Genomic DNA, 26,671 nt, shown 5'->3' with positions numbered 1-26,671 from the left:
TGGTTAAGGTTAGGGGTTAGGGTAGGGATGTCCCAAGGATCCCGGATAGCATTGACCATTGTGCATTCTTCTGTCTCTTTTACATAGCAGGTGATGGGTTCTGACTTCTGAACTTGAAAATATGAAATATCCTTATTATGTGAAATTGAATGAAACAATAATGTATGTTGATGCTAATATGATGTACAATATTCCATGATGTTTCTATATGATAACAATAGAGTAATATATTTAATATGATGTACAATATTCCATGATGTTTCTATATGATAACAATAGAGTAATATATTTAATATGATGTACAACATTCTGTATACTATTATATGCCATATACTATTTTTTAACAGTTTCACTAATTAACTTATTCATTATGATTCAACATCAGTTCACCGTCTCATCTCATACTGTATTGGAGCAGCAGCAGCTGACTGCCCGGTTCAACATCAGTTCACCGTCTCACCTCATACTGTATTGGAGCAGTAGCAGCTGACTGCCCAGTTCAACGTCAGTTCACCGTCTCACCTCATACTGTATTGGAACAGCAGCAGCTGACTGCCCGGTTCAACATCAGTTCACCGTCTCACCTCATACTGTATTGGAGCAGCAGCAGCTGACTGCCCAGTTCAACATCAGTTCACCGTCTCACCTCATACTGTATTGGAGCAGCAGCAGCTGACTGCCCAGTTCAACATCAGTTACATTTACATTTACATTTAAGTCATTTAGCAGACGCATTTAAGTCATTTAGCGACTTACAAATTGGTGCATTCACCTTATGACATCCAGTGGAACAGCCACTTTACAATAGTGCATCTAAATCTTTTAAGGGGGGGGGGGGGGGGGGGGTTAGAAGGATTACTTTATCCTATCCTAGGTATTCCTTGAAGAGGTGGGGTTTCAGGTGTCTCCGGAAGGTGGTGATTGACTCCGCTGTCCTGGCGTCGTGAGGGAGTTTGTTCCACCATTGGGGTGCCAGAGCAGCGAACAGTTTTGACTGGGCTGAGCGGGAACTGTACTTCCTCGGTGGTAGGGAGGCGAGCAGGCCAGAGGTGGATGAACGCAGTGCCCTTGTTTGGGTGTAGGGCCTGATCAGAGCCTGAAGGTACTGAGGTGCCGTTCCCCTCACAGCTCCGTAGGCAAGCACCATGGTCTTGTAGCGGATGCGAGCTTCAACTGGAAGCCAGTGGAGAGAGCGGAGGAGCGGGGTGACGTGAGAGAACTTGGGAAGGTTGAACACCAGACGGGCTGCGGCGTTCTGGATGAGTTGTAGGGGTTTAATGGCACAGGCAGGGAGCCCAGCCAACAGCGAGTTGCAGTAATCCAGACGGGAGATGACAAGTGCCTGGATTAGGACCTGCGCCGCTTCCTGTGTGAGGCAGGGTCGTACTCTGCGGATGTTGTAGAGCATGAACCTACAGGAATGGGCCACCGCCTTGATGTTAGTTGAGAACGACAGGGTGTTGTCCAGGATCACGCCAAGATTCTTAGCGCTCTGGGAGGAGGACACAATGGAGTTGTCAACCGTGATGGCGAGATCATGGAACGGGCAGTCCTTCCCCGGGAGGAAGAGCCGCTCCGTCTTGCCGAGGTTCAGCTTGAGGTGGTGATCCGTCATCCACACTGATATGTCTGCCAGACATGCAGAGATGCGATTCGCCACCTGGTCATCAGAAGGGGGAAAGGAGAAGATTAATTGTGTGTCGTCTGCATAGCAATGATAGGAGAGACCATGTGAGGTTATGACAGAGCCAAGTGACTTGGTGTATAGCGAGAATAGGAGAGGGCCAGAACAGAGCCCTGGGGGACACCAGTGGTGAGAGCGCGTGGTGAGGAGACAGATTCTCGCCACGCCACCTGGTAGGAGCGACCTGTCAGGTAGGACGCAATCCAAGCGTGGGCCGCGCCGGAGATGCCCAACTCGGAGAGGGTGGAGAGGAGGATCTGATGGTTCACAGTATCGAAGGCAGCCGATAGGTCTAGAAGGATGAGAGCAGAGGAGAGAGAGTTAGCTTTAGCAGTGCGGAGCGCCTCCGTGATACAGAGAAGAGCAGTCTCAGTTGAGTGACTAGTCTTGAAACCTGACTGATTTGGATCAAGAAGGTCATTCTGAGAGAGATAGCAGGAGAGCTGGCCAAGGACGGCACGTTCAAGAGTTTTGGAGAGAAAAGAAAGAAGGGATACTGGTCTGTAGTTGTTGACATCGGAGGGATCGAGTGTAGGTTTTTTCAGAAGGGGTGCAACTCTCGCTCTCTTGAAGACGGAAGGGACGTAGCCAGCGGTCAAGGATGAGTTGATGAGCGAGGTGAGGTAAGGGAGAAGGTCTCCGGAAATGGTCTGGAGAAGAGAGGATAGGGTCAAGCGGGCAGGTTGTTGGGCGGCCGGCCGTCACAAGACGCGAGATTTCATCTGGAGAGAGAGGGGAGAAAGAGGTCAGAGCACAGGGTAGGGCAGTGTGAGCAGAACCAGCGGTGTCGTTTGACTTAGCAAACGAGGATCGGATATGTCGTCGACCTTCTTTTCGAAATGGTTGACGAAGTCGTTTGCAGAGAGGGAGGAGGGGGGGGGGAGGGGGAGGAGGATTCAGGAGGGAGGAGAAGGTGGCAAATAGCTTCCTAGGGTTAGAGGCAGATGCTTGGAATTTAGAGTGGTAGAAAGTGGCTTTAGCAGCAGAGACAGAAGAGGAAAATGTAGAGAGGAGGGAGTGAAAGGATGCCAGGTCCGCAGGGAGGCGAGTTTTCCTCCATTTCCGCTCGGCTGCCCGGAGCCCTGTTCTGTGAGCTCGCAATGAGTCGTCGAGCCACGGAGCGGGAGGGGAGGACCGAGCCGGCCTGGAGGATAGGGGACATAGAGAGTCAAAGGATGCAGAAAGGGAGGAGAGGAGGGTTGAGGAGGCAGAATCAGGAGATAGGTTGGAGAAGGTTTGAGCAGAGGGAAGAGATGATAGGATGGAAGAGCAGAGAGTAGCGGGGGAGAGAGAGCAAATGTTGGGACGGCGCGATACCATCCGAGTAGGGGCAGTGTGGGAAGTGTTGGATGAGAGCGACTGGGAAAAGGATACAAGGTAGTGGTCGGAGACTTGGAGGGGAGTTGCAATGTGGTTAGTGGAAGAACAGCATCTGGTAAAGATGAGGTCAAGCGTATTGCCTGCCTTGTGAGTAGGGGGGGAAGGTGAGAGGGTGAGGTCAAAAGAGGAGAGGAGTGGAAAGGAGGCAGAGAGGAATGAGTCAAAGGTAGACGTGGGGAGGTTAAAGTCACCCAGAACTGTGAGAGGTGAGCCGTCCTCAGGAAAGGAGCTTATCAAGGCATCAAGCTCATTGATGAACTCTCCGAGGGAACCTGGAGGGCGATAAATGATAAGGATGTTAAGCTTGAAATGGCTGGTAACTGTGACAGCATGGAATTCAAAGGAGGCGATAGACAGATGGGTAAGGGGAGAAAGAGAGAATGACCACTTGGGAGAGATGAGGATCCCGGTGCCACCACCCCGCTGACCAGAAGCTCTCGGGGTGTGCGAGAACACGTGGGCAGACGAAGAGAGAGCAGTAGGAGTAGCAGTGTTATCTGTGGTGAGCCATGTTTCCGTCAGTGCCAAGAAGTCGAGGGACTGGAGGGAAGCATAGGCTGAGATGAGCTCTGCCTTGTTGGCCGCAGATCGGCAGTTCCAGAGGCTACCGGAGACCTGGAACTCCACGTGGGTCGTGCGAGCTGGGACCACCAGGTCAGGGTGGCCGCGGCCACGCGGTGTGAAGCGTTTGTATGGTCTGTGCAGAGAGGAGAGAACAGGGATAGACAGACACATAGTTGACAGGCTACAGAAGAGGCTACGCTAATGCAAAGGAGATTAGAATGACAAGTGGACTACACGTCTCGAATGTTCAGAAAGTTAAGCTTACGTTGCAAAAAAAATAAAAAATCTTATTGTCTCACCTCATACTGTATTGGAGCAGCAGCAGCTGATTGCCCGGTTCAACATCAGTTCACTGTCTCACCTCATACTGTATTGGAGCACCTGACTGCCCAGTTCAACGTCAGTTCACCGTCTCACCTCATACTGTATTGGAGCAGCAGCAGCTGACTGCCCGGTTGAACGTCAGTTCACCGTCTCACCTCATACTGTATTGGAGCAGCAGCAGCTGACTTGATCGTTGATGCAACAACAGATGTATAGAATGGGTCACAAGGTTAAGATTTGTATGAAAGATACTTATAATTCACAGCAGACAGTATCTGCTGTAAAAACAGTCCTCTTTGTGTAGAGACCAGGGTCTGGCCCTGGGGTCATCTCTCCCTGGTACCATATAGAACAGAAACATTAACGCATGCTCTGGAATGCGGTCTCTTCAGGTTTTATCACCCAAAAGACATTGTAAATCTCCTGTCAGTGTTTTCTCCCAGAGGCCCATCCTCAGTAGAACACACAGACACAATAGTTCTAAGAACCCTCTATTCTGTTGCATAAAACAACCATTTGATGCAATGAAAGTATTATAACATAATGTTGCAGTTTTGCTCTCAGTGTCCACTGAAAGTTGACTAGTAACAACAACTGGGACCTAAAAGACACCCACCATGAGACCCACTAAATCTGCCCAAGAAATGGCAAACAAAAGAAAAACCCACACCAAACTTACAGACAGGAAGCAAACCAAAAAGGTGGAGCAACTAAAGGTGTTGACTCTCCACATCTATCAAGACAACTGGAGCACTGGGCCAGACACTCTTAAATAGAACCTGGACCAGCTCAGGTGAAACACCTTCCCACTAACGAGATGGACAAGCCAGCACAGGTGTAACACATACTGACTAACGAGGTGACACCAATCAGTGCGTCCTACTTGCTAACGAGCTATACTTGCTAACGTCCAAACATAAATGGAAAAACCAAAGACAGTAACACCTTCCCCCTTAAGACAACAAATATATCCTACATTTATGACTCAATTTATTAGGATTGTTAATAAAATTGATTATAGACCGATTTATTATACTGCGTCCATGTGTATAGGCTGCAAGTATGTTGAAATTCAATGTTTTTTCCCCCAACTTTCACTTTCAACTAAAACCAAACTTATATTGTTTGCAGGGCATAGTCTTATTTTCAACAACATTTTACTAGGTGGCATAGCCCCAATGTCACAGTTTAAACGTGTCCAAATGCAGAAACACTTTGTGATAAATTGAAAACATAAACATAGAATGTACTATATACACAAACATCGGCCACAATAATCATATTACTTAAACAAGCTCCTTATAAACTGCACAAGCACCAAAAACGCTGTTGTTTTGACAAGTAGCAATAAATCACTGATATCAATTAGGGGGGAAATCAGGTTGTTCGTGCTGTTGAATCTAACATCTAAAAAAACACATGGAAATGGGAGATATATTTTACCTCACTGGTTAGAGGACAACCTGCAGAAGACAGTCAGCTACATATTGGAGTGATGCATTTAAATGTAGGTGTCGCTAAACAAGGGAATGCAACACTTATTTGTCATCACTCATCAATATCATGCTAAAATCAATTGTGCCGAGAGGAGGGAGATGAGGTTGCACTTCCTGTTAAAACTAACAGCTCAAAAACCACACAGAATCTGGGAATAATGTGTACATCCCTGGTTAGAGGACAATTTGTAGAAAACAGATCGCTACATTTAGAGGTGTTGCATTTTGATTCAAGTGGGTCACCAACGTGATAAGTGTAACACAGCTCTTTTTGTGTCACTTTTTTGTTAAATCTCATGAATAGTACTCTTCCAATTCAGAGCCTGGATTTCCCCCCTGAGGCTAATATCCATATCATGTTGAAATCAATAGAACAGGGGACAAACATTTAGGGTTCTACATTGTGACATTAAAATACTCCTACTACAATGTTAAAACATTCTAAATTGTGACATTAAAATACTCCTACTACAATGTTAAAACATTCTACATTGTGACATCATTAAAATACTCCTACTTCAATGTTAAAACATTCTACATTGTGACATCATTAAAATACTCCTACTACAATGTTAAGAGAACATTGAGAGAACATCTACATTGTGACATTAATTCATTGATATCATGAAACAACTCCATGTATTTTCTGATGTTTGATCAGATATCTTTTATCAGTGTATCTCTTCCCACATTGATCACAGCTATGAGGTTTCTCTCCCGTGTGTATTCTCTGGTGTACAGTCAGATGGTTAGATGTAGTAAAACACTTCCCACATTGATCACAGCTGTAAGATTTCTCTCCTGTGTGTGTTCTCTGGTGTCGAGTCAGATGGTTAGATGTAGTAAACCACTTCCCACATTGATCACAGCTGTAAGGTTTCTCTCCTGTGTGTGTTCTCTGGTGTCGAGTCAGATGGTTAGATGTAGTAAAACACTTCCCACATTGACCACAGCTATAAGATTTCTCTCCTGTGTGTGTTCTCTGGTGTAGAGTCAAAGAGCCAGATGTAGTAAAACTCTTCCCACATTGAACACAGCTATAAGGTTTCTCTCCTGTGTGTATTCTCTGGTGCACTGTCAGCTCTCCAGATTGACTAAAACTCTTCCCACATTGATCACAGCTATAAGGTTTCTCTCCTGTGTGTATTCTCTGGTGCACTGTCAGCTCTCCAGATTGACTAAAACTCTTCCCACATTGATCACAGCTATAAGGTTTCTCTCCTGTGTGTATTCTCTGGTGTACAGTCAGATGGCCAGATTGAATAAAACTCTTCCCACATTGACCACAGCTATAAGATTTCTCTCCTGTGTGTGTTCTCTGGTGTAGAGTCAGATGGTTAGATGTAGTAAAACACTTCCCACATTGATCACAGCTGTAAGGTTTCTCTCCTGTGTGTGTTCTCTGGTGTAGAGTCAAAGAGCCAGATGTAGTAAAACTCTTCCCACATTGATCACAGCTATAAGGTTTCTCTCCTGTGTGTATTCTCTGGTGCACTGTCAGCTCTCCAGATTGACTAAAACTCTTCCCACATTGACCACAACTATAAGGTTTCTCTCCTGTGTGTGTTCTCTGATGAATTTTAATGCCTGATGAGGTGAATCTCTTCCCACAGTCAGAGCAGCAGTGAGTTCTCTTCCCTGTGGATCTCTGCAGGTGTTTCTTGAGGAGTTCTGATCTGGAGAGACTCTTCTCTGCCTTTTGAGCATCATGAGGTTGTTGAGGCTCCCCAGAGGATCCAGGACAGTCACGTCTCTTTCCTGTGTGAATGACAAAGTCACACAGATGGTTAAAGGCCCACAACAGCAGAAATCCACTGTAAAAGGTGATGCCAACAGCGTAGCCATGATGTTGTACAATAATTGACGTCTGTAATGAATGTAATGATTTGACATTTGTCTTAAAAGGAGCAAGAATAGTCATATATTGTCATGTTTTCACATTAGTAGTAACATCTAAGATTGTAGACTAGAAATAAGTTATTCATGTTGTTGAAACTCTAAGCAGTGTGCCAGACGACTTTTGGTCTCCAATATAGGCCCCTTTCCGTGTTGCTAAAATTGCGGCACGAGGGCGATGCAAATGCAATTTGATTGTAGAAACTCCTCCCTACTAATGAGGAAACCACTAATTATGGATGCACTATATCTGGTAATGAGGAAACCACTAGTTATGGATGTAGTATATCTGCCTGGAGCAAAAATGGTGAGCAAAGATTTTAGTTTTTCACAATGTATTCTGAATGGGAATGGGTGAAAACTCAGGGGAGTAACCTCCATTTCCAGGTTGCTTATGAGTGCATTTCACACTACTTTGGATTATAATTGTAAGGCTCGCTTGAATGTCCTGCTTAATATTAATACTCTTTCTTACAAGATGGCATCTCATATGTATATACTATATTCTATCCTATTCTACTGTATCTTAGTCTATGTATTACTCATCTCATATGTATATACTATATTCTATCCTATTCTACTGTATCTTAGTCAATGTCAAAAAAAAAATCTTCCCAAGATGGCATAGCAGTTCAGAAGTAATTTTGTCCTAGTATTGTCGTGTCCTGTATATATATATATATATTTACACCTTTCTTCGCATATCTTTTATATATTTTATTAGAACTCAACTACAAAAAGCTTTCCTGCAACCCGCCTCACCAATTACACAAAAAAAAAGTATTATTTACCTCAAATCTGAAAATCCACAATAGAAGCTAGCCAGAAGCTAACCAGAAGCTAGCCAGAAACTAGCCAGAAGCTAACCAGAAACTATCCAAAAGCTAACCTGAAGCTACCCAGAAGTTAGCCGGTTTACTGGCTAACGTTAGTATTTCAGCTACCCACATTTTGTGGTCATCAGCTATTCCTTTAGCTCGATAATCTATCGGCAATTTTGTACAACGCGACTCAGACCAGAACATATTTTCTCAATATCCCCGGATTTCAAGCTCTGGACATTTACACCTTGATTTCGCAGCTAGCTAGCTGCAAACCCTGTGACTATTGGCTTACGTCGATCCCGGAGCAAACTTAAATTATTCCGGAGCTAGCCAGCTGAGGAGTTCCATCAGCCATTCCTGGGCTACAATCACCTATCCGGACCCCTTTTTTTTTACTACAAATGCGGAGCCCCACCGGGCCTTCACGACTGACTGCCGACATTATCTGCCCGAGGGAGTTATCCAACTGGCACCTCCATCGCAACGTTACCTGAACGCTCATCTGGGGCCCGCTAATTGTTAGCTGTCTTATCGGCTGCTATCTGAATAAGTATATCGGACAATTTTTCTTGGGTGACTATATCTATTTTGCCAATCGGATTGATCCCCTCTACCACATGGAACCCCACTAATCTACCGACGGAAACGCACGAGGTGACTAAAAATAGACCTCCATCCTATGCTATCTTGCTACCGATAGCCAGCTACCCGGCCAGCTGTCTGGATCGCCGTGACCCCAACCAACCTCTACTCACTGGACCCTTATGATCACTCGATTAAGCATGCCTCTCAATGTAAATATGCCTTGTTCATTGCTGTTCTGGTTAGTGTTTATTGGCTTATTTCACTGTAGAGCCTCTAGCCCTGCTCACTATACCATATCCAACCTTTCAGTTCCACCACCCACATATGCGATGACATCACGTGGTTTCAATGATGTTTCTAGAGACAATATCTCTCTCATCATCACTCAATACCTAGGTTTACCTCCACTGTATTCACATCCTACCATACCTTTGTCTGTACATTATTCCTTGAAGCTATTTTATCGCCCCCAGAAACTTCCTTTTACTCTCTGTTCTAGACGTTCTAGACGACCAATTCTCATAGCTTTTAACCGTACCCTTATCCTACTCCTCCTCTGTTCCTCTGGTGATGTAGAGGTGAACCCAGGCCCTGCAGTACCTAGCTCCACTCCTATTCCCCAGGCGCTCTCTTTTGATGACTTCTGTAACCGTAATAGCCTTGGTTTCATGCATGTTAACATTAGAAGCCTCCTCCCTAAGTTTGTTTTGTTCACTGCTTTAGCACACTCTGCCAACCCGGATGTTTTAGCCGTGTCTGAATCCTGGCTTAGGAAGACCACCAAAAATTCTGACATTTTCATCCCTAACTACAAGATTTTCAGACAAGATAGAACGGCCAAAGGGGGCGGTGTTGCAATCTACTGCAAAGATTGCCTGCAGAGTTCTGTCTTACTATCCAGGTCTGTTCCCAAACAATTTGAACTTCTACTTTTAAAAATCCACCTCTCTAAAAACAAGTCTCTCACCGTTGCCGCCTGCTATAGACCACCCTCTGCCCCCAGCTGTGCTCTGGACACCATATGTGAACTGATTGCCCCCCATCTATCTTCAGAGCTCGTGCTGCTAGGCGACCTAAATTTGAACATGTTTAACACCCCAGCCACCCTACAATCTAAGCTTGATGCCCTCAATCTCACACAAATTATCAATGAACCTCCCTGAAACACTTCAGCGAGCAGGCCTTTCTAATCGACCTGGCCGAGGTATCCTGGAAGGATATTGATCTCATCCCGTCAGTAGAGGATGCCTGGATATTTTTTTTTAAATGCCTTCCTCACCATCTTGAATAAGCATGCCCCATTCAAGAAATTTAGAACCAGGAACAGATATAGCCCTTGGTTCTCTCCTGACCTGACTGCCCTTAACCAACAGAAAAACATCCTATGGGGTTCTGCATTAGCATCGAACAGCCCCCGTGATATGCAACTTTTCAGGGAAGCTAGAAACCAATATACACAGGCAGTTAGAAAAGCCAAGGCTAGCTTTTTCAAGCAGAAATTTGCTTCCTGCAACACAAACTCAAAAAAGTTCTGGGACACTGTAAAGTCCATGGAGAATAAGAACAAGCTCTTCAACCGATCGTTGCCTGCACCTGCCCGCCTGTCCAACATCACTACTCTGGACGGCTCTGACTTAGAATATGTGGACAACTACAAATACCTGTTATAGACTGTTATAGACCACCCTCAGCTCCCAGCTGTGCCCTGGACACCATATGTGAATTGATTGCCCCCCCCCCATCTATCAGAACTGGTCGTCTAGTACGTTGGGAACAGAATAAAAAGGATTTCTAGGCATGGTAGGATAGATTCAAGGCATAATGTACAGACAGGGGTATGGTAGGGTGTGAGAACAGTGGAGGTAAACCTAGGCATTGAGTGACGATAAGAGAGGTTGCATCTCTGGAGGCACCAGTTATGCTAGGTGAGGTCACCGCATGTGTGGGAGGTGGGACAAAAGAGTTCTCTGAGGCATGTTGAGTGGGACTAGAACATGAAAACGGTTTTCCCAGCGTAACATAAGGAGCCACTAAATGATAAGTGGGTGGAGTGCATTTCAGAATACAAAAAAATTGTCCGACAGCAATATCCCGTATTTAAGTTGAAGTTCATCATATGACAAGCGTAACGTTATGACTATAACTACTGTTCCCTGAAGGAGGGAAACTAGGTACAACATACGATCAAATCCACGCCTTGCTGGAAGCCCCACCACCCACAGGTGATGAGAGGCTTGGATTTATTCTGCTCTTTAATACCGCTCTTCAACGACACAGGAAAGGGCGGGGACAAACAGGTGTTGTACCTCAATTCCCTCCTTCAGGGAAGTGCAATTATAATCAAAGTTACACTTCCTTTCAGTCATTCAACTTCGGTACAACATACTATGGGGAAATACAATCATTCCCCATGCCGACCCAAACGGATACTAAATGAAACAGCCCCCTGCAGACCACCCAGACCTGATCCTACAAGATGCGTCAGTTTTGTCAATTTATTAATTGTCTTTTGTTTGAAATAGTCCATCTATCCGTAGACTATTAGTCTACTACTGAAAACTTAAGTAGCAGAACGGCAGAATTTACGAAGTCCAGCAGCGGAGGGGCGAATCCCTCTGGTCGGGTTATGTTGACGACCGGCTCCCTCTGGTCGGGTTACGTTGACGACCGGCTCCCTCTGGTCGGGTTACGTTGACGACCGGCTCCCTCTGGTCGGGTTACGTTGACGACCGGCCCCCTCTGGTCGGGTTACGTTGACGACCGGCTCCCTCTGGTCGGGTTACGTTGACGACCGGCTCCCTCTGGTCGGGTTACGTTGACGACCGGCTCCCTCTGGTCGGGTTACGTTGACGACCGGCTCCCTCTGGTCGGGTTACGTTGACGACCGGCTCCCTCTGGTCGGGTTACGTTGACGACCGGCTCCCTCTGGTCGGGTTACGTTGACGACCGGCTCCCTCTGGTCGGGTTACGTTGACGACCGGCTCCCTCTGGTCGGGTTGCGTTGACGACCGGCTCCCTCTGGTCGGGTTGCGTTGACGACCGGCTCCCTCTGGTCGGGTTGCGTTGACGACCGGCTCCCTCTGGTCGGGTTGCGTTGACGAGCGGCTCCCTCTGGTCGGGTTGCGTTGACGAGCGGCTCCCTCTGGTCGGGTTGCGTTGACGAGCGGCTCCCTCTGGTCGGGTTGCGTTGACGACCGGCTCCCTCTGGTCGGGTTGTGTTGACGACCGGCTCCCTCTGGTCGGGTTGTGTTGACGACCGGCTCCCTCTGGTCGGGTTGTGTTGACGACCGGCTCCCTCTGGTCGGGTTGACGACCGGCTCCCTCTGGTCGGGTTGTGTTGACGACCGGCTCCCTCTGGTCGGGTTGTGTTGACGACCGGCTCCCTCTGGTCGGGTTGTGTTGACGACCGGCTCCCTCTGGTCGGGTTGTGTTGACGACCGGCTCCCTCTGGTCGGGTTGTGTTGACGACCGGCTCCCTCTGGTCGGGTTGTGTTGACGACCGGCTCCCTCTGGTCGGGTTGTGTTGACGAGCGGCTCCCTCTGGTCGGGTTGTGTTGACGAGCGGCTCCCTCTGGTCGGGTTATGTTGACGAGCGGCTCCCTCTGGTCGGGTTGTGTTGACGAGCGGCTCCCTCTGGTCGGGTTGTGTTGACGAGCGGCTCCCTCTGGTCGGGTTGTGTTGACGAGCGGCTCCCTCTGGTCGGGTTGTGTTGACGAGCGGCTCCCTCTGGTCGGGTTGTGTTGACGAGCGGCTCCCTCTGGTCGGGTTGTGTTGACGACCGGCTCCCTCTGGTCGGGTTGTGTTGACGACCGGCTCCCTCCGGTCGGGTTGTGTTGACGAGCGGCTCCCTCCGGTCGGGTTATGTTGACGAGCGGCTCCCTCCGGTCGGGTTATGTTGACGACCGGCTCCCTCTAGTTATGACTTCGAGTCATTTGTGTGTCTTAATTATTTAATCAAACAGAATGCTTAAAGCATCATACAAGTTCAGTACATACAGATTTTATAAAAACACATGGGGCGATTGGTAGAAAGAACAGATGACTCTTGGTTGACCAAGATGTATTTTAGTTGGGGACAGCACTAGAACATGATTTTGGGGATCCCAGGTGGCGCAGCGGACACTGCATCTCAGTGCTTGAGGCGTCACAACAGACACCCTGGATCAAATCCAGGCTGTATCACAACCGGCTGTGATTGGGAGTCCCATAGGGCGGCGCACAATTGGCCCAGCATCGTCCGGTGTAGGCAGTCATTGTAAATAAGAATTTGTTCTTAACTGACTTGCCTAGTTAAATAAAGGTTACATTTAAATAAATAAGTAAATAGTGTTTCATGACAAACCATTTTTTACAAATCTGTCAAGGCACCAACTTTGAGAAGGGTTTAAAACAAAGGTTTCAAACCAATTCATGAATGTAATTGCATCTAGGTATGTCTTGCCACTAATGTAAAGGCATGAAAAAAAATTGGCTGAATATTATACAATGACTTAACAGCTCTAATAATTAGCCTCCACAGGAAATCTACACTGGCAATTCTAGAATATACGATATAGCCTAGAAACCTGGTTAAACTATCAATATGACATCATGGATGAATACTAGAATATACTATATATCCTAGAAACCTGGTTACACTATCATTATGACATCATGGATGAATACTAGAATATACTATATAGCCTAGATACCTGGTTAAACTATCATTATGACATCATGGATGGCCAGTCCTTGTATTCATAGTGTAGTTAATTCGTGGGGAAGCCCTGAGCTGAACTCAAACCTGGGTCTAGTGACCGTCAAGCCAACACCTTATAACTGTTACGCCAAGATGTCTGAACTTCTTGACGAGATCGCTAGGTGTTGGGTTACGGTTGCTACAATAGCTTTCTCTATGAATTTGAGAGTGGTTACATTTCTCCAGCCCCATCCCTCAGCTGTTTACCAAACCAAGTCTCTTGGCAGCCATTTTGTTGCTGTTTAAATCCTAGGTTGTCCCTTTAAAAAAGCCACACATCAATCAACCAATCTGAAGTTGAAACAATAACAAAGCAGTCATTCCACCACTGTTTTGGTAATAAGATGATGATGGGCCTGGAGACATTTAACTACTCTCAAATTCATAGACAGACCTATGGATGAAAGGACTGACCATCCATGATATCAACATTATAGTTTTAACCATGTTGAGGCTATACAGTGTTGGTTTACATTGTTTCTAGACATTGGAGTAAAAAAAGCATATTTTCAATCAATCAATCAAGTTTATTTTATATAGCCCTTCGTACATCAGCTAATATCTCAAAGTGCTGTACAGAGACCCAGCCTAAAACCCCAAACAGCTAGAATGCAGGTGTAGAAGCACGGTGGCTAGGAAAAACTCCCTAGAAAGGCCAAAACCTAGGAAGAAACCTAGCGAGGAACCAGGCTATGAGGGGTGGCCAGTCCTCTTCTGGCTGTGCCGGGTGGAGATTATAACAGAACTATGCCAAGATGTTCAAAAATGTTCATGAGTGACAAGCATGGTCAAATAATAATCATGGATAATTTTCAGTTGGCTTTTCATAGCCGATCATTAAGAGTTGAAAAACAACAGGTCTGGGACAGGTGGCGGGTTCTGATGTGTTAGTTGAACTAAGCTCATGAGGCATGTGTTATATTCTTCAAGAATCAATGGCTATAAAATAAATAATTTAAAAGTCAAAATATGGATGTGGTAATTGCCGATTTCCCCTTTAACACCAAACATCAGTTCAACAACTGCAGAGTTTGTACCTCTGTATTTAAGACAGTACTTACCAGTGGTAATCACGGCCCGGTTTCTCAAAACCATCTTATGGCTAAGTTCATCTTTAGAACCACTGGATGCCTTAAATTGCGTTTGGGAAATCGGGCCCAGATATCCAGTTTCTTCCTCCTCTTCTTCCGATGAGACCGTAAACTCCCCATCCTCCGCTTTCACTTCAAAAACTGAATCCTCCTCATCTTTTACTGTAACACCCTCCTCCTCTTTCACTCTGAACGCCTCTTCTTTCACTGTAACGTCTTCCTCTTCTTTCACTGAAACGTCTTTCTCTTCTTCTTTCCCTGTAACAGCCTCACCCTCTACTTGTTTTTGTTTTGTAACATCCTTCTCTTCCTCCTCCTCTTTGATGAGAGCTTCTTTCTCCGTCCAGCAGACCGTCTCTTCTTCAGCAGGAAGAGAGTAATTTAGTGAACTCATGGTCGGAGATGTTAGCTAGCTAGGCTAATGCTAACTTAACCAGACCGCCAGCTGAATAATAACAACAACACCGTAAACATGAAATGAAATAGGATAACTAACTAACTAGACGACAGACAAGGGTTTAAAACACAGTGGCTAATATACACTAAATCGTCTAAAGAGCTTTATGGGTTCGGCTATTTTGTCTAGCAAGCTACCGAGGTGGCGGACTAACTGTTGCTGCTGCTGAAAGAAGCGTTCCGTCCACTAGATTATACGTCACACTAACAGCATTGCGTTCCGTCCACTAGATTATACGTCACACTAACAGCATTGCCTTAAAATCACACACCGCCATCTGCTGACTGGAGTGGGTAACGCTCAGTCTGAACCTCTGACTGCGATGGAGATGTGCGACTTTAAGACAATGACGCTAGTGTGACGTAAAATATATATTATAATGTTCAGACAAAAAGTTAGTGTAGGAAGCATGAGTTTTTACTCACCAGTGTAACAATACAGTGTGGTTAAAGACTTAGTAACTTAGTTGTGTTCACGATCTGGTTCCCTATAAGCACAACCAGTTATGTTTTTGAATTATCACATATGTATTAATTTATTTCGGGATTCCGGGTAATCCACAGCAGATTTATGGAGAATTGCTCTGTGGGTGAGTTCAAAATTGAATAGTCCCGGGATAGAAATATATAAAGTTGACATTACATCATAAAATCCACCTTTTAAATCATACATTAGCAATTTATGTTTTAGTAACTATTGTTGTTGGTTTGGCGTCAAATAAACCTCTCTATATGTTATTTGCCAAATCTCCATTTTCCATGTGGGTTTTATGCTAATGTTCCCTCTTTCAAGTTGGTATCTAACTGGAAATGCATCTTCTTTAGGACTGCTATTTTTACCCTGTCGACTACTGATCATTCATCCACACTGTGTGTCTCATCAATGCAGGTAATTTATGACAAATGTATAAAGTATATGTTTTATAAACTCATGAACACCAGACAGTTTATTTGCCCGGTTTTGTTAGTTTAGGTGTATTATACTTCCTCGCCACCAGAGGGGGACATTCAGTCATTTTCGTCATCTATAATAATGACATAAAGGCTATGCTGCTACGGTGTGGGACGTCATCTATAATAATGACATAAAGGCTATGCTGCTACGGTGTGGGATGTCATCTATAATAATGACATAAAGGCTATGCTGCTACGATGTGGGATGTCATCTATAATAATGACATAAAGGCTATGCTGCTACGGTGTGGGATGTCATCTATAATAATGACATAAAGGCTATGCTGCTACGGTGTGGGATGTCATCTATAATAATGACATAAAGGCTATGCTGCTACGGTGTGGGATGTCATCTATAATAATGACATAAAGGCTATGCTGCTACGGTGTGGGATTCATCTATAATAATGACATAAAGGCTATGCTGCTACGGTGTGGGATGTCATCTATAATAATGACATAAAGGCTATGCTGCTACGGTGTGGGATGTCATCTATAATAATGACATAAAGGCTATGCTGCTACGGTGTGGGACGTCATCTATAATAATGACATAAAGGCTATGCTGCTACGGTGTGGGATGTCATCTATAATAATGACATAAAGGCTATGCTGCTACGGTGTGGGACGTCATCTATAATAATGACATAAAGGCTATGCTGCTACGGTGTGGGATGTCATCTATAATAATGACATAAAGGCTATGCTGCTACGGTGTGGGATGTCATCTATAATAATGACATAAAGGCTATGCTGCTACGGTGTGGGACGTCATCTATAATAATGACATAAAGGCTATGCTGCTACGGTGTGGGATGTCATCTATAATAATGACATAAAGGCTATGCTGCTACGGTGTGGGACGTCATCTATAATAATGTGGCTGTTCTAAATTCTGTGTTGCTCAAAGCCTTGAGTGATGAACCGATTTTTGAGACTATTGGCTGGAAAGCGTCAATGCTTCAGGAAGCTTTGTTTCACCATCATGGAATCTATCTATTTTGGATGTTGGGGATTTTCCCTGCCATCATTCTGTATGTCTCTTTTGTTCTGCAGTCCTGTTTCAGTTGGGTTTTGTTAGTTGGGTTCTAACTGGTCTCCATTAGTTGGGCTCCAGCTCACTGACTATAGTGTCACGAACCGGCTCGAAGACCGTGACAAAAAGTGAGACAACGTGGAGATAAAGAATAACAAAATATATGTATTAACTGAAGTAAAGTAAATACAATTAACACTGGTGTGTTTTTAGTCAGTAGTGTAAGTGATTGGTCACGTGTTTACATGTGATAATGAGGGGTGTTGAAAGGTGCCAACGCAAACAACCAAAATCTGTCTGTGTCTGCATGGAGAGAGTCTCCTCAATGACTGGGGAAGAGGTGCATTTATCCTGGGACACACCCGAGCCCAAACAACCAAAATCTGTCTGTGTCTGCATGGAGAGAGTCTCCTCAATGACTGGGGAAGAGGTGCATTTATCCTGGGACACACCCGAGCCCAAACAACCAAAATCTGTCTGTGTCTGCATGGAGAGAGTCTCCTCAATGACTGGGGAAGAGGTGCATTTATCCTGGGACACACCCGAGCCCAGGTGTGTCCCATTTCACTGAAGACCCTCCCGGCTCCGCCCACCGACATCCTATTAAGGAAAACAAGAGCAAAGAGAAAGAATTCTGCAGACAGAGTGGGAGGGTCGTCACAGAAGTCTGGTGATATACCAGGGACTATGGATGTAGTTAGGTTTGCATGCAGTCTGGTGATATACCAGGGACTATGCATGCAGTTAGGTTTGTATGCAGTCTGGTGATATACCAGGGACTGGGGATGCAGTTAGGTTTGTATGCAGTCTGGTGATATACCAGGGACTATGCATGCAGTTAGGTTTGTATGCAGTCTGGTGATATACCAGGGACTGGGGATGCAGTTAGGTTTGTATGTAGTCTGGTGATATACCAGGGACTATGGATGCAGTTAGGTTTGTATGCAGTCTGGTGATATACCAGGGACTGGGGATGCAGTTAGGTTTGTATGCAGTCTGGTGATATACCAGGGACTATGCATGCAGTTAGGTTTGTATGCAGTCTGGTGATATACCAGGGCCTGGGCATGCAGTTAGGTTTGTATACAGTCTGGTGATATACCAGGGACTATGGATGTAGTTAGGTTTGTATGTAGTCTGGTGATATACCAGGGCCTGGTGATGCAGTTAGGTTTGTATGTAGTCTGGTGATATACCAGGGCCTGGGGATGCAGTTAGGTTTGTATACAGTCTGGTGATATACCAGGGACTGGGGATGCAGTTAGGTTTGTATGCAGTCTGGTGATATACTGGGGATGCAGTTAGGTTTGTATGCAGTCTGGTGATATACCAGGGACTGGGGATGCAGTTAGGTTTGTATGCAGTCTGGTGATATACTGGGGACTGGGGATGCAGTTAGGTTTGTATGCAGTCTGGTGATATACCAGGGACTGGGGATGCAGTTAGGTTTGTATGCAGTCTGGTGATATACCAGGGACTGGGGATGCAGTTAGGTTTGTATGCAGTCTGGTGATATACCAGGGACTGGGGATGCAGTTAGGTTTGTATGCAGTCTGTTGATATACCAGGGCCTGGTGATGTAGTTAGGTTTGTATGCAGTCTGTTGATATACCAGGGACTGGGGATGCACAGTTAGCTTTGTTTTCCTCTAGCTATTCCCCAGTTTGCTCCCAGCAGCTTTCATAGAACATAGATCACTGTTAAACTAGGCTGCAGAACGTTCCTAGTTTGACAGATAATTCAACCAGTGTGTGACCAGTGGGTGTCTTTAAATGAATGAATATGAAACTGCCTTAAATACAGATGTGAAGGAGAGTATGTTTTAAATTCTCACTCAAAATATGCACTGCTCTATTTGAACGTCTCAATATAAAATTATTATTTCATGAAAGGAATGAAAAATACATTTGTGTGCAACAACAAAAAAAGTATCTTAACTGCGTTTCCCCTCCAATCAGCAGACAGCGATGTGCGTCTTTAAGGCGATGCTGCGAGCGTGACGTGTAATCTAGTGGACGGAACGGATCAACAACAACGAGTCAGCCACCTTGGTAGCCAACATAGCCGAAACATTTAGGCTGTTTTCTGTGCATATTTGCCTCTGTGTTTTAAATATACGTCTGACATCTAGTTAATTACCCCCATTTAAATGTTATAGGTACATTCTTAGTCAACTAGCTAGCTTGATAAGTTAGCCTAGCACTAAACTAGTCGCTCATGCTAACTAGCTAGCTAACATCCCCGACCATGAGCTCACTGATGTATTCCTCGCCTGCTAAAGAAGATGCGGTCTGCTGGACGGAGAAAGAAGCTCTGGGGCTGAACATTGTTGTGAAAGAGGAGAAGGAAGAGGAGGATGTTACAGTAAAACAAGAAGTAGAGGGTGAGGCTGTTACAGTGAAAGAAGAAGAGAAAGACGTTTCAGTGAAAGAAGAGGAAGACGCGTTCAGAGTGAAAGAGGAGGATGTTACAGTAAAAGAAGAGGAGGAGAAAGAGGAGGATTCCGTTTTTGGAGTGAAGAAGGAGAAAGAGGGAGAGATAACGGCCATATTGACAGAGGAGTCAGGAGATCTGATTACCACCAGTAAGTACTGTCTTAAAAACGGGCTCTAACTCTCTAAAGGTTTTGAATGAATGTGTGGTTTTTAAGCAGCATGCTACTGAAATTCTATACTTGAAAATGTTGTTCTGTACTATAGGAATTTATGTGATAATATAATGTTAAAGCTACATTTTAAAATGGGTGATTAAAGCCCTGAATGCTGATTGGCTGACAGCCGTGGTATATCAGGCCGTATACCATGGGTATGACAAAACATGTATTTTTACTGCTCTAATTACGTTGGTAACCAGTTTATAATTGCAATAATCCACCCCAGGGGTTTGTGATATATGGCCAATATACCACGGCTAAGGGCTGTATCCAGGCACTCTGCGTTGCGTCGTGCTTAAGGACAGTCTTTAACCATGCTATATTGGCCATATACCACACTTCCTCGGGTCTTATTGCTTAACTGTAACATGTGTATACCATCAGAGTCCCCCCCCCCCACCACAAAATCACAACTTAATTGTCTCACAGAATGGCAAACGACCATCTCTGTTCAGCCTATAAACATGACATTATCTATTATTATAGAGCTCTGCTCAGCCTATAAACATGACATTATCTATTATTATAAATCTCTGTTCAGCCTATAAACATGACATTATCTATTATTATAGAGCTCTGTTCAGCCTATAAACATGACATTATCTATTATTATAGAGCTCTGCTCAGCCTGTAACCATGACATTATCTATTATTTTAGAGCTCTTATTATGACATCATGACATTCCCTGAGAGATTAGATTTGGAGCTCTACATCATTTGTTTTTAAATCTCACCGTCACGAAGTATATTTTTAATGATGTAATGTTGTGAAGACTGACCTCAGGTTATTGAGGGATCTAGTCTAGATTAAACCTCATAGGAAGACAATTTTATTTAATACAGGCTTCATTCAGGTCTCTCTGTTTAACTAAATAATCTGTTTGTCTTTTGGCAGGAGAGAGACCAGACTCTGACAGCGGGAAGAGTTCCTCAGAGGAAACAGACCCAGAGACGCCTAACCAACACCACTGCTCCCACTGTGGAAAGAGTTTTAGGTGGTCAGGGAGTCTGAAAACGCATGAGAGAAAACACACAGGAGAAAAGCCGTATCACTGTTCTCACTGTGGAAAGAGTTTTAGGTGGTCAGGGACTCTGAAAAAGCATGAGAGAATACACACAGGAGAAATGCCCTACCACTGTTCCCAGTGTGGAAAGAGTTTTAGGTGGTCAGGGACTCTGAAAAAGCATGAGAGAACACACACAGGAGAGAAGCCTTTCCAACATACTAATACACAGGAGGAGACAACATACCACTGCTCTCATTGTGGAAAGACATTTTCCCAGTCAGAGGACCTGAAAACACATGAGAGAATAGAGAGGCTGTGTTCTGACTTATGTTTCTGACTGAGAATTTGTCCACGGCCAGGATTCACAGGACCAGGGTGTCCGCTATGGACACCTGGAAGAAATCAGCAGCGGACATTTCTGAAGGTTTATCCAACAGACCTGTACATCCATGAATGGATCTCTATAATGTGTAACTATTTCTGAAGGTTTATCCAACAGACCTGTACATCCATGAATGGATCTATAATGTGTAACTATTTCTGATGTATTGTAATGTATTGTGTAATAGATGTACTATGTTAGGTATATTTATCTGTGGTTTTATTTCAACAGATTTTACTGATGCTATTAGATTGTACTATGTTAGGTATATTTATCTGTGGTTTTATTTCAACAGATTTTACTGATGCTATTAGATTGTACTATGTTAGGTATATTTATCTGTGGTTTTATTTCAACAGATTTTACTGATGCTACTAGATTGTACTATGTTAAGTACACTGCTCAAAAAAATAAAGGGAACACTTAAACAACACAATGTAACTCCAAGTCAATCACACTTCTATGAAATCAAACTGTCCACTTAGGAAGCAACACTGATTGACAATACATTTCACATGCTGTTGTGCAAATGGAATAGACAAAAGGTGGAAATTATAGGCAATTAGCAAGACACCCCCCAAAAAGGAGTGATTCTGCAGGTGGTGACCACAGACCACTTCTCAGTTCCTATGCTTCCTGGCTGATGTTTTGGTCACTTTTGAATGCTGGCGGTGCTCTCACTCTAGTGGTAGCATGAGACGGAGTCTACAACCCACACAAGTGGCTCAGGTAGTGCAGTTCATCCAGGATGGCACATCAATGCGAGCTGTGGCAAAAAGGTTTGCTGTGTCTGTCAGCGTAGTGTCCAGAGCATGGAGGCGCTACCAGGAGACAGGCCAGTACATCAGGAGACGTGGAGGAGGCCGTAGGAGGGCAACAACCCAGCAGCAGGACCGCTACCTCCGCCTTTGTGCAAGGAGGTGCACTGCCAGAGCCCTGCAAAATGACCTCCAGCAGGCCACAAATGTGCATGTGTCTGCTCAAACGGTCAGAAACAGACTCCATGAGGGTGGTATGAGGGCCCAACGTCCACAGGTGGGGGTTGTGCTTACAGCCCAGCACCTATACCTAAATATGTATTTTTATTTCACCTTTATTTAACCAGGTAGACTAGTTGAGAACAAGTTCTCATTTGCAATGACACATACAACAACACAGAGTTACACATGGAATAAACAAACATACAATCAATTATACAGTAGAAAAATCTATATACAGCATGTGCAAATAAGGTAGGATAAGAGAGGTTAGGCAATAAATAGATCATGGTGGCGAAGTAATTACAATATAGCAATTAAACACTGGAATGGTAGGGAATGTGAATGTGAATAGCAGAAGATGAATGTGCAAGTAGAGATACTGGGGTTAAATGGATTCAATACCCCATAATGTCAAAGTGGAATTATGTTTTTGGAAATGTTTACAAATGTAATTAAAAGCCTAAATAAGTTCAGGAGTAAAGATGTTGCTTAACAAGTCACATAATAAGTTGCAGGGACTCACTCTGTGTGCAATAATAGTGTTTAACATGATGTCTGAATGACTACCTCATCTCTGTACCCCACACATACAATTATCTGTAATGGCCCTCAGTCGAGCAGTGAATTTCAAACACAGATTCAACCACAAAGACCAGGGAGGTTTTCCGACGCCTCGCAAAGAAGTGCACCTATTGGTAAATGGGTAAAAAAAAGCAGACATTGAATATCCCTTTGAGCATGGTGAAGTTATTAATTACACTTTAGATGGTGTATCAATATACCCAGTCACTAACTCAGTTGCTGGAGAGAAAGGAAACTGTTTAGGGATTTCACCATGAGGCCAATGGTGACTTTAAAATAGTTAGTGTTTAATGGTTGTGATAGGAGAAAACTAAGGATGGATCAACAACATTGTAGTTACTCCACAATACTAACCTAAATGACAGAGTGAAAAGAAGGAAGCCTGTACAGAATACAAATATTCCAAAACATGCATTCTGATGTGTCAAACCATGTAAACACCTGCAAGACTTAAGTTAGAAGTGAATCACCTGGCAGATGTGTCAAACCATGTAAACACCTGCAAGACTTCGGTTAGATTACACTTTTATGAAATAAATGAAAAATAAACTTTTGGTTCCTCAACTGCGTTTCCCACTCCAGTCAGCAGATGGCGATGTGCGTCTTTTAGGTTCAGGCGACGCTGCCAGTGTGACGTATAATCTAGTGGACGGGATGCTCCTTCAACAACAACAGCTAGTCAGACACCTCGGTAGCTTTCTAGCAAACATAGCTACAACATTCACCCTCTTTACACTGTTTTGGTGTATATTAGTCGCTGTGTTTTAAACACACTTCTGTCGTATGTACTTGTTGGCCCATTTAATTATATATTTACGTTGTTTGTCAGCTAGCTGGTTTGCTAAGTTAGCTTAGAACTAGGCTAGTCGCTAATGCTAGCTAGCTAACATCTCCGACCATGAGTTCACTAAGCTACTCTCCTCCTGCTAAAGAAGATGAGATCTGCTGGACGGAGAAAGAAGCTTTCGTGAAAGAGGAGGACGAAGAGGAGGCTGTTTCAATACAAAAACAAGTAGAGAGTGAGGCTGTTACCGTGAAAGAAGAAGAGAAAGACGTTACAGTGAAAGAAGAGGAAGATGCGTTCAGGATGAAAGAGGAGGAGGATGTTACAGTAAAAGAAGAGGAGGAAGAGAAAGAGGAGGATGTTACAGTGAAAGAAGAGGAAGACGCGTTCAGAGTGAAAGAGGAGAAGGAAGAGGAGGCTGTTACAATATTAAAACACGTAGAGGGTGAGGCTGTTACCGTGAAAGAGGAGGAAGTTACAGTAAAAGGAGAGGAGGATGCAGTTTTTGGAGTGAAAGAGGAGGGGGAGATTACTGTCACATTGGAGGAAGAAGAGGAGGTTGGAGATCTGTTTAACACCAGTAAGTACCGTCTCTGCAGTCGTTGAACCAATATGCAGTAAAGGGGTTCTACACTTTAATGTTGTTCTGTAGGAATGGCTGAAGCTACACTGTAACGTGTAGAACATCAAGAGTGGACCATCAACAAAACGTTAACAATTGATCAAATGCATCCAATGATGATGCCTGAGATATTGTAGTCCTCAATATCTCCTATTAGATTAGCCCAATATGTAGTCTTAAAGGGGCAATCAGCAGTTGTTATATCCATTTTGGGACTTATACATTAATGATATGTACCCATCTGTTTCTTGAAGAAATCACTTATAAATGCCTCATGAGCTTAGTTCAACTGTCGTACCCCATCAGAACCCAAAATATGAGCTTTTTTTTACTCCAATGTTTGTCAGTAAATATAAACAAACACTGTATATCCCCAAAACATGGTTATAACTAGAATGTTGATATCATGGATGGTTGCATTTCTCCAGCCCCATCCCTCAGCCTTTCACCGAAACAGGCAGGGAGTACGCTTTGTTATTGTTTCTACTGCTGATTGCTGCCCCCGTTAGTCCTCAAGGTCCAAGGACTGTATGTTATTTTCAGAGGTAGACTGGCTCTGGCAGCTAAAATAGTCAAATATTCCATCTAAATGTGAATCGATTCTCAACGGGCAGGGAGTACGCTTTGTTATTGTTTCTACTGCTGATTCTCTGCCCCCGTTACTCCTCAAAATAATTTCACATAATACTTTCATATCACATAACAATTATTTCACACAATACTTTCATATCACATCAAAATAATTTTAAATACTTTAACATCAAAATAATTTCACACAATACTTTCATATCACATCTAAATAGGTAACCAGTCTGTATAGATAGATAGCTAAGTGAATTAAATATCACCAGCTACCTAACTTCATATTAGCTAGCTATCTATTTATCACTGTAAAAAACAAACTCCAAATGCATTTGTAGGTAGCTAGCTAACAGCCATGGAGGGTGAAAGGATAGCAGCCCCAACTGTCAGTGAGAGAGGAGGCTATTCTGGATAGGGAAGGTACTTTTGTGTAGTTCCTGTCCCTAGAAGTGAGGACGGAGATAATAGTAACATAATATTCAGTGTGGTGTAATTTGACTATAATGAAGTGTGTTTCTTGTGAGGTTTTCTGTTCTCAGATAAAGAGCGCTATGAAAGCCAGTCTACATATGAAGAGGTCCCAGTGAAGAGCAGTGGTTCTCAGTCCTGGGGACTCAGAGGCACATTGTTGTTTTTGCCTCAGCACTGCACAGCTGATTCAAATGATCAACTCATCATCAAGCTTCAAGTGGTATTTATGTATTCATTTGTGATGCCATCCTTGATATGATGCTGTTATTGTCACATGCTACACATGTACATATGTGTGCCCATCCATCTATCAATCCAATGTTATCATGATTTGTTATCAGGGATATTATACTTTAGTAATCCACAATGACCTGTTGATGTAACAGTCTAATAATTACATTGTCTTCCATATTCCTACAGATGCCTTGTAACTGGAGATTCCTTCAAAACGATTGCCTACAGTTACCGTGTAGGGCACTGCAAGGTTGGGTGACCAGGGTCATCTGGGACTGCCTCCTGGAGGAATTCAGATGTGTGAAGGCTACCTGTGTCCTGCGTAACTTCATGACGATGGACACGAGGACCAGGAGGGGATCTGCAGCTGGCCGCCGTGTCCCAGAGGAGAAGTCTGCTGCTCTGCAGGATGTTTCAAGGATGGGGTCCAACAACGCAGCAAGAGAGGCAATCCGTGTGCAGGAGATCTTCACCTCCTACTTCTTCAAAGAGGGTGCTGTTCCCTGGCAACACCATAGACTACACTATGCACAACCAAAGGCTCTTTTAAGAGGGTGCTGTTCCCTGGCAACACCATAGACTACACTATGCACAACCAAAGGCTCTTTTAAGAGGGTGCTGTTCCCTGGCAACACCATAGACTACACTATGCACAACCAAAGGCTCTTTTAAGAGGGTGCTGTTCCCTGGCAACACCATAGACTACACTATGCACAACCAAAGGCTCTTTTAAGAGGGTGCTGTACCCTGGCAACACCATAGACTACACTATGCACAACCAAAGGCTCTTTTAAGAGCCATTCACATTGCAATAAGAGTATTCTTCCATTTACTTAGCTATGTCAACTGCAGTTATTCAATTCACAGTTTCTCTCCCTTTGATTTCTACTTCTCAGGTGAGGGTGCTGTTTAGGTAAGGGTGTGATGTCTGTGCAAAAACAAAATAGGCTGTTTTAAATAACCCATATTGAAAAAATGCAGAACAATTAGACACCTTATAACCTACACACTCATGTATCAATCTGATTGATGGATTGTGTTGTGCAGTAAGCAGGCTCAGGTGTATAACTGTGGCTCCTTCCACCTTCAAAGAATAGGCAAGAGGGCCAACCATGGAGAATAGTAAGACACTTCATTATTTCTATAACTACGCTATATTGTTTGTCCTTGTGGGTCTGTTCATGTTTTTCAGCATAAAGTACTCTGCAGCCACTTAGTGTGGTGTGGACACCAGGTGAGGCCACACACAGATTCCTGTTGAACACTGTGGCTTTAACTACCTTATTTTCTCAATAACAGTCTCTCTCCTTCACTTCATCCCTCTCTCCCCTTCTCCCTAAATCCTC

General features: G+C 44.2%; 1 protein-coding gene and 1 long non-coding RNA gene across 3 annotated transcripts in view; both read right to left on the bottom strand.

Moving 5' to 3' along the window:
• LOC139550433 (uncharacterized) overlaps positions 1-26,671 on the bottom strand; it is a 401,870-nt gene that overhangs the window by 362,806 nt on the left and 12,393 nt on the right. The window lies entirely within an intron of this gene.
• Positions 396-15,237, bottom strand: LOC139548207 (zinc finger protein ZFP2-like). Of its 2 annotated transcripts, none has more exons than XM_071357719.1 (2): positions 14,553-15,237; positions 396-7,206 (listed from the first exon to the last, which is right to left on the bottom strand). In XM_071357719.1, exon 2 carries the CDS (start codon positions 3,797-3,799, stop codon positions 2,147-2,149), a length of 1,653 nt encoding a protein of 550 aa, XP_071213820.1. In that variant the 5' UTR covers positions 3,800-7,206; positions 14,553-15,237; the 3' UTR covers positions 396-2,146. The 2 variants fall into 2 exon arrangements, with proteins under 2 accessions (XP_071213820.1, XP_071213827.1); XM_071357726.1 differs by having other exon boundaries at positions 4,926-7,206.

This window comes from Salvelinus alpinus, chromosome 2 (genome assembly GCF_045679555.1).
Source record: "Salvelinus alpinus chromosome 2, SLU_Salpinus.1, whole genome shotgun sequence".
NCBI classification, from domain to species: domain Eukaryota; kingdom Metazoa; phylum Chordata; class Actinopteri; order Salmoniformes; family Salmonidae; genus Salvelinus; species Salvelinus alpinus.
This window is presented reverse-complemented; position numbering and strand designations above follow the sequence as displayed.

Coding starts and splice junctions, on each gene's coding strand:
- LOC139548207 (XM_071357719.1), bottom strand. CDS start 3,799: ATGTGTCTGTCTATCCCTGTTCTCTCCTCTCTGCACAGACCATACAAA.